The sequence below is a fragment of the Wasmannia auropunctata genome, unplaced genomic scaffold (assembly GCF_000956235.1).
Source record: "Wasmannia auropunctata unplaced genomic scaffold, wasmannia.A_1.0 LD336069.1, whole genome shotgun sequence".
Classification (NCBI taxonomy): Eukaryota; Metazoa; Arthropoda; class Insecta; order Hymenoptera; family Formicidae; genus Wasmannia; species Wasmannia auropunctata.
Genome location: NW_012026821.1, coordinates 955246 through 963034, shown reverse-complemented (window position 1 = coordinate 963034; position 7789 = coordinate 955246). Strand labels below are relative to the sequence as shown.

At 31.9% G+C, this 7789-nt stretch overlaps 2 protein-coding genes and 1 long non-coding RNA gene across 5 annotated transcripts in view; all 3 read left to right on the top strand.

The window, feature by feature from the left end:
- The first annotated feature begins 1906 nt into the window (after window positions 1–1906).
- Window positions 1907–4632, top strand: LOC105450023. 3 transcript variants are annotated; one of them, XM_011689594.1, is made up of 4 exons: window positions 1907–1986; window positions 2214–2609; window positions 2823–3232; window positions 3361–4632. In XM_011689594.1, exons 1-3 carry the CDS (start codon window positions 1936–1938, stop codon window positions 3198–3200), a joined length of 825 nt encoding a protein of 274 aa, XP_011687896.1. In that variant the 5' UTR covers window positions 1907–1935; the 3' UTR covers window positions 3201–3232; window positions 3361–4632. The 3 variants fall into 3 exon arrangements, with proteins under 3 accessions (XP_011687896.1, XP_011687895.1, XP_011687894.1); XM_011689593.1 differs by having other exon boundaries at window positions 2214–2747; XM_011689592.1 differs by having other exon boundaries at window positions 2214–2747; window positions 2817–3232.
- Window positions 4633–5291: 659 nt separating this feature from the next.
- LOC105450222 (putative uncharacterized protein DDB_G0286901) overlaps window positions 5292–7789 on the top strand; it is a 3651-nt gene continuing 1153 nt past the window's right edge. The window contains exons 1-3 of the mRNA XM_011689969.1: window positions 5292–5410; window positions 5711–5740; window positions 6050–6596. Coding sequence (XP_011688271.1) covers window positions 5360–5410; window positions 5711–5740; window positions 6050–6596 — 628 coding nt within the window. The 5' untranslated portion in view covers window positions 5292–5359. The remainder of the gene's footprint in view (window positions 5411–5710; window positions 5741–6049; window positions 6597–7789) is intronic.
- Window positions 7352–7734, top strand: LOC105450024. Its single transcript, XR_974415.1, has 2 exons — window positions 7352–7448; window positions 7696–7734. It is a non-coding gene; the product is annotated as an uncharacterized LOC105450024 (long non-coding RNA).

Genomic DNA, 7789 nt, shown 5'->3' with positions numbered 1-7789 from the left:
TCGTACGTTGTACTCAGCTCACGATCGTCCTTCCTCGGATCTCGCTTGTCCTTCGACGTACCACAATCAATCTCCATCGTCTCTGTCTCGATGACCTCGAACTTTGTGCTCTGACTGACGGATGTAGGCTCGATAAAAATTCGATGCGTCTCGATTGGGCTTTGGCCGAACGCGCGCACTCACTATACGCGTGCCATGCTGTCGAACGCGCACTAATTATTAATTAAACTATGCGTAATATTATTGCTAAACGCGCACTCGCTGCATATTTGTACTGCCGAATGTACGTGCTGCCGAACGCGCACTTAATATGTGTACTCTCCAAATGCTTGATTGATAGAGTTCGATAATTTGTAATTAAAGTTCGCGGCGCCGGGAGCGCGCCACGCAGTACCATCCACACGCTGCGCCAATTCCCTACTGCTGAGCGCCCCGCGCCACGTCAGCGCGCCGCGGCCGTCGAGCCGCCGAGCCCGGCCTCCCCACGCGCATGCGCGCGCTGCGCGCCTCGCCGCTCGCCACGCCGCTCGCCGCGATGTTAATTCAATTGTATGGAATTTTGCAGGAATAATTACACCGATATTAAGCATATCGTATATTGTTCTGCGTGCTCTCCGGAAATAAAGAGTGACGACAATACCGTAGAAACAGAGACTCACACTTGACTTATTATACATATAATTTAATTTTGAACGACAGAGAAATCGATGGGTTCCTCTTTTTCTCCGTTGGCTAGGATAAAAAATCGTAATTGCTTGCTGTTAATTATTACAAACTTCTGATACACTTTACGGTAATCTAATAATAAGATAATTTAATACGCGAAACGGGCAAAACAATTCCGTAATTAACTGAACTGTAAAATAATTTACAGGTCGCTTAAATTACCGTTATAGCCGATTTCTCTTGTTCGGTGTGCTAATCTAAATAGATAAGAGGGATCTAGGAATCGGGAAATAACTGACACAACTTATTTAAAATAACAAATATAAAATAAATTTCAAAATCTTATTTAAAATAAAATATTGCAGGGGCCAGTAAAAAATTTATACAACTTATTTAAAATGAGAAATATAAAATATATTTTCCAAAAACGTATTTAAAATATAAATAAGAAATAGATTAGAAGAAGCTATTTAGAATAATAAATACTAAATAATTCTTTTACTTTTTTTATTTAAAATACATATTTTAAATAATAATATTATAAATACGACCAACCCAAAAAAATACATCTCTCTCATATATACCTAGCAGACAAAAATTAATTCAAATAAATTGAAATTTTAATTCAACGTAAATTGAAGTAATTATTATATCCTCATCGCTCATCTCGAAAGCTTGTTCATGCAGTTAATGATGAAGAACAAATGGCCGATTGATCGATCACAATACGTCATAAAAAATATTGAGATGTTAACTTCTTAATTAAAATTGATAACAATAATTTGTTTTTCCCATTCTTCCCGTCCTTTTGCATAAAGTTTGCAATAAACACGGTAAATATTCTCTCTAATACGTTTCTAATTTAACAATATAGATTTTATATTAACTTGCTGTGCGTGAATATTATTTACGTTAGCATTTATTATTTAATTTTATCATGTAAATTAAATCTAATACTAATATTAGAAAATGCAAGCGTCAAATTTTATCTTTGCAAAAATATTTTTAAATATAAAAATAATTAATCGACGTTGCTTTAATTAATTATTGTCTGTAATGCGACACAACGTACGAATAAAGAAAAGAAACGGCCGTAAAGAAATCAAATTGTAAACAACAAATCCCGACACTGAATGCGATATAGAGTATAGATGAAAACACAATGCAATGACAATAGTCATTAAAATTGGACAACATCGAAATGCTTAATATTAATTTTACGGCCATATTTAAAGCGATTGCGTATAGGTCGTCAGGGCAAATGGTAAAATGTGGCCAGGCAGTTCAGTTTTGATTGTTATTAGCGTGTTGATCTTTTCGGTAAAATAATTTTAAATAAAAGATTTAAAAATATTTATAATGCAAATTCTTTTTATTAAAAATTTTCTAATTTAAAAAAAACGTGCATCTTTTTTTCTTTGTTTTTGCCTGATTTAATACAATTATAAAAGATATTTATAAGAAATAATATAGTAACAATTTGTAATAATTTGGTGTAGTTATATTACCTCATATATGTATTTCTCTAATCTTTTTCTTCTTATTAGGTACATTCTTTGCCGTACTTTTCGCATATTGATTGGCGTAATGATCCAAATACAGTTACTCAAAATGAGAAAATTTTGAAACTTTTTTTAAAATTAGCAACGCACACGGCGAACCGTTTAACGCATTTGAGAAAGAAATTCGAAAAAGAATATGATTGTAGACGCAATGATAATCCATCAGTTTTAACGACAGAAACTCTCACAACACAATCATCATCTCAAACAAATCTAGAATGGCTTGACGAGAGTCAAAAAATCCTGAATCATTCGTCCTCCAGTGATTCTGAAATAAGTTCGGATCAAAATCAAACAGACGACCTGCAATTACAAGTATTGAGTAATCTTCAAAATATCGACGATGTTGAACGAGATATAGAACGTAATCTAAATTCAAAGGTGAGCAATTTAACTTCGAAGTCTGTACAAGATATCCATGATACTTCAACGAACGTTACTGGACGTAATGATCACGACGCACTTGATTTTGACACTTTGCAAAAACCAACAAATGAAGAAGCTAATCAAACCGACCTGGTAAATAACATCACAAACACATCGACTATAAATAATTTAACTAATATTGTAAATAAATTTTTTCCGAAGTTGCAGGAACCAACGCTTGAAATAAGTCAGCGATTATTTGGCACAGATCTAGCACAAATTGTTCCAAAAATTATTAGTGATGTACATCAAAATGTAGATCAGCATATTGCGAAAACACAAAATACACAAAAGCCGTTAGAGGCTGGCGTAAAGAGATTTTTTAATATTTTATCAAGCACGAAGAACATTTTGGAGTCGATAATTAAAGTTCTATCGGAGGCTGCAAAAGGCGCGAATAATTTACTACATCTAATTATTCCCCAATCTCAAGATACTAATTCCAATAATATACAACAAGAGCAAAGTAAAAGCGATTCGGCAGGTGAAACAGCTAATGCATCTGGAACGAATAATCAAGAAACAAGAAATAATCAAGAAAACTAACGATTTACTGACAAATGAGAATAATTCAACAGGTGAGGATAGTAATAAGCAACGTATATTATTAAAAGATTCCTCTCTTCCATTCTTCAGATCTTTTCCAAATTTTAATGTTCAGGAGGATAACAATTATAAGACTGAAACTGATTTTTCTTCTATTCAGGCAAATGAAAACGCTAATAGTTCTATCGACGCGGAATCAATAAGGGAAACGGATCAACGTAGAACAGATTGATGAAGAATTAAAAACCGAAGGAATTAAGAAAACGAACGAGACAAGAACGGATTACAGTGACGGGCTATTAAATTCAATTTCGGAGAACTTATCTGAAAAAAGTAGAAAAAGTAGATCGACAGACATTACAGTTGCGACATCAGCATCTCCTAATCAATTAGAATCCAGTATATTCACATTAGCTTCAATTATGGAACACCAAGCCAAGAATTTGAGCAGCGCACAAAATTCTGAAAATGTGAGCAATATTACAAAGTCTCTGATCTAGAAAAAGCGGAAAGACTTCAAAATAATTCGTCTGCTAATGACGAAATAAATCGACCGACTGAAAATCAAATTATCAATTAATATTCATGTAGACGATGATTTATTAGAATCAAACAGTCGCTTTCTTATCGATGCTTTGAAAAGCGAAGATTTGCATGAGCAATTATCTGAAGCAAAATTGCAAGAAATCAACAAACAATTATCTGAAGCAAAATTGCAAGAAATCAACAATCGATTGATTAACGCGCTTCGACCGATAAAAAAGAGTATGGACAATAATCAAAGTTACGTGACTGATCATTCTAATAAATAATGATAAAATTTGCCATTAGACATATTATCTGATTCTAAGCAAATAATTCTTGAGTAAGATTCAAATAACTTGAATTTAAAATTATATTAGAAAACAGCTGTAATAATTAAAATAATTATTGGGTTGAATGAAAATTGGATTTCGTTTTTTGTTATTATACTAATGCCATTTATTTGCAAAAAGACAAAACGTAATAGCAATTATTTTGCAATTACAATACAATATATTGTAATAAGGTTAATTAAAATAATTATAAAAATACTCTATTTTTGAAAATTAGATTTGAATGCGAATTATTCCTATCAGTTTTGAAGTTTATAGTTGTGAGAAATCATTGTGCTAAATCCTGAAAGTGTTTCTTGATTCCGTAAAATTAATTTTACTATCTTTACAACTTCCGCGTGAAAATCAATTGACCATGAATAACAACTAGAACGTAATTGTCTTTTCGTTTTGATTAGTTTTGTAATGCGACTATATCGACGAAACATTTTTTTATCACACAGTGATTTCTCGAGCACAATCTTAAAACTCATTCATATCCATAAAAGAAATTCTGTATATTAAAAAATGTACTGTCACTTATAAATCAGAAATAATATATATAATGTTGCTAATGATGTTAGTTAGAAATAATTTTTTTTTAACCATAATTAAATCGAAGATGCAACTTTTCGCTTCCAAAAGAATCAGGATTATAATCAAACAAAAGTAATTATTATATAATAAGAGAAAATAATTATTATATTAGATTATATTTCACTCTGTTAGATATTTATTAAAATCTCACAAATTCAAGAGAATAGAGAGATTAACAAGTAGAATGAGAAATATCTTTATATATAATTATATGCTTAAGAAAGAAATAGACAGAAATAAAGACAATCGAGAAAGTCGTTTGCACGAGAACAATATGTTTAATTTTGAAATGTATAGATAACGACGATCAAGATGAATTAGACAACGTCGTATTAATTTGACAATTTTTATGGCGCAAACGACACATTGCCGTTGCCGATTCAAAGGTGCGTTTCACGAAAGCCGCACTTACTGGCTCTTGGCATTGCGTCTCATTGATCGGTTCGCGTGCGCTCACAAACTGATTGCCTATAAGCGGATGCCCCGAACTTATCGCGAACAATTACGGTCTATCGCACGGAATAAATGGCACGAATCAAACGATCTTTAATTTCTATAGGTATCGATGTTAAGCCGATATCTACGCTGCGCGAGAATTCCATCGGCACCGTAAAATTACCGCATATAAAAGTAGGTTTATAATAGATACCACCGTTCTGTGACGTGCTGGGCCAGCAATTACATCTGTGACAATTACATTATTACGTTATGTTCTTGCCAATATTGTGGACCACCCTAGTGGTGGTCAGTAGTACTCAAGTAAGAATTACAAAATGATAAATAGAAAAATAATTAATGAAAGTGATATATATATTAAGAACTCAGTGAAAAAGCTTTCATATCTCTATTTTTAATTACTTCCATAAATAATAATAATCTTACGTATTTATGGTTGTTAATTTCAACAATCCTCTAGTAACAGAACATGAGCAATTTCAATATTACAAATTGTAGAGTGTGAAAAGTTATTAAATATTTTGCGAACAACGGTCACGCTTATATACGAATTATTCTTATAACTTAATGATGCCATAATTTGTACCATGTAAATCTTTCTAGATACTTTCGTCGGAGCAAACTTCAGAAGAGGTAAGAAAAAAATGAAAAAACAAACATAAGAATTAATTTTCATTTTTTTAAGAACATTACATATGTACAGTCGTGGACACATCGGTTGCGACACTTTTTTTGATAGGTTTCTAATATATATTTAATATACATAATATATACTTTATAGATAACTAATATTTTGCGAACCACGATGTACTATCTTTAGTCTAGAGACAGTATAACACCAATCGTCGTCCGCATTTGCAAAATATTAGTGCGTTTTGAAATCTATAAAAAATAAAGTGTCGCAACCGATGTGTCCATGACTGTACAACTGGTAATTTACAGAAACAGGATAATTTAGGACCGATATTTCAAAACAAAAACGTGAACGTTATCGTGAACATAAACGCGCAGAATGTGGCTCAAGAATTGTGGAAGATAATTGAGTCCCGCTTAAACAATCGTTCCGATCATATCACCAGCTTAAAGAACATCAAGAAGGATCTCGAGGATGCTATAATACCTTTGTTACACAGTAGAAGAGGAATATCCCCGTCCACTTTTCAAGTGGCAGACCAGCTCGATAAGATCACCCGAAGAGCGCTCATTAGAGATACACCGGATATAAATATGTTAGACGAAGAAATCATGACGAGAGACATCGTAGCAGATATGATGGCTTCCCTGAAGGTAGTTCTATCGAAAGGGAATCAATCGAAAACCGATAAGAAAAACAAGTCGAAAACCGATAACAGAAACAATAAAAAGGACAAACCTGGTAGAAGGATGCTGCAACAATCTGTCACGACAGCAATGTCCGACGACAATAAGCAGAACGATTACGTGAATGTCAGAATCAAGATGCACAGGAAGGACATTCTCGATGCTCTTTGTTAGCCCGGCGTCACATTTTGTGTTTAACAAAAAGAAATTATTTGATAAAATAATTATTAACATTGTATCTAGACTTAATTGTTATCAATAAATTTTTGAGGAAAGTAAATGTTTAATATACTTGATTTTATCTCGATTTTGTAAATAAACGGTTGTTTTAATTACTATATGTACATTTCTCGCTTATATGTTTTATTTAAGACTTGCGTCGTTTATTTTACGTTCAGCGAAATTGTTTTATTATTTAGCACTACAGTATAGTCATTTTATAAAATATTAATTTTATTTGCTTTGACATAGAAAGGAATTAGTGTAACTAAAATAAATAACAATTTTTTAACACACTTGTTTTCTGGTGCGAAATGGTGCTGATATTTTTTTCTGTAATTATATTTTGTTTAAAACAGAAATGAATACAACTAAAGAAGAGAGAAAACTTTTATCATTCCATTATTTATATCTAGACTTAATTGATATATAGTTGATTTAAATCAACATGTAATATTTCTAACACGTAAATTTATGCACTTCGATCTCGAGAGCTCTAAGAGCTATTTTATAGTGTACAATTGGTAGTATCGTAAAGACTAAATTGAATCTGGCACATCATGTGCCATTAATGTTCACTCACACAAACGATAACATTTTATGTAATCATTGTATGCTTTATACAATTAACAATTTTTTATTACGCTCAGTGCAAATTCGTAAATGACTTTTAATCTTAAAGTGACCATGAACGGTTCTATATTAACTCTCAGCATCAGACGATGAATTCAGTAATCGAACGTCAAACATTGACATGATCATGTCTTTCGTGACGATTTCGCGCCAAATACTTGGCTGTTTGGTAAGTAAATTATTTTCTATTACTATCTATGAAAAATAATATCGTTAAAAATATAATTCTTATATTTATTAAAATATAAAGTATATCTGTATATATATATATATATATATATATATTATATATAGATTTCCTTTATTCATTTCCTGTTTTTCTCTTAATTTCTTTTCTAAGTATCTATTTTGAAAGCAAAGAGTTGTTTATTAAAAAAATATGTCTAATTTAATTTTATCCTTTTATTTTCATGAAGCTCTTGGTTTTATTGTCGCGACATGCTGACGCGAACAAATCCAATTATTTGGAGTCAATTTCAGCGTCTTTGCAACGTCTTGAGGATATAATTG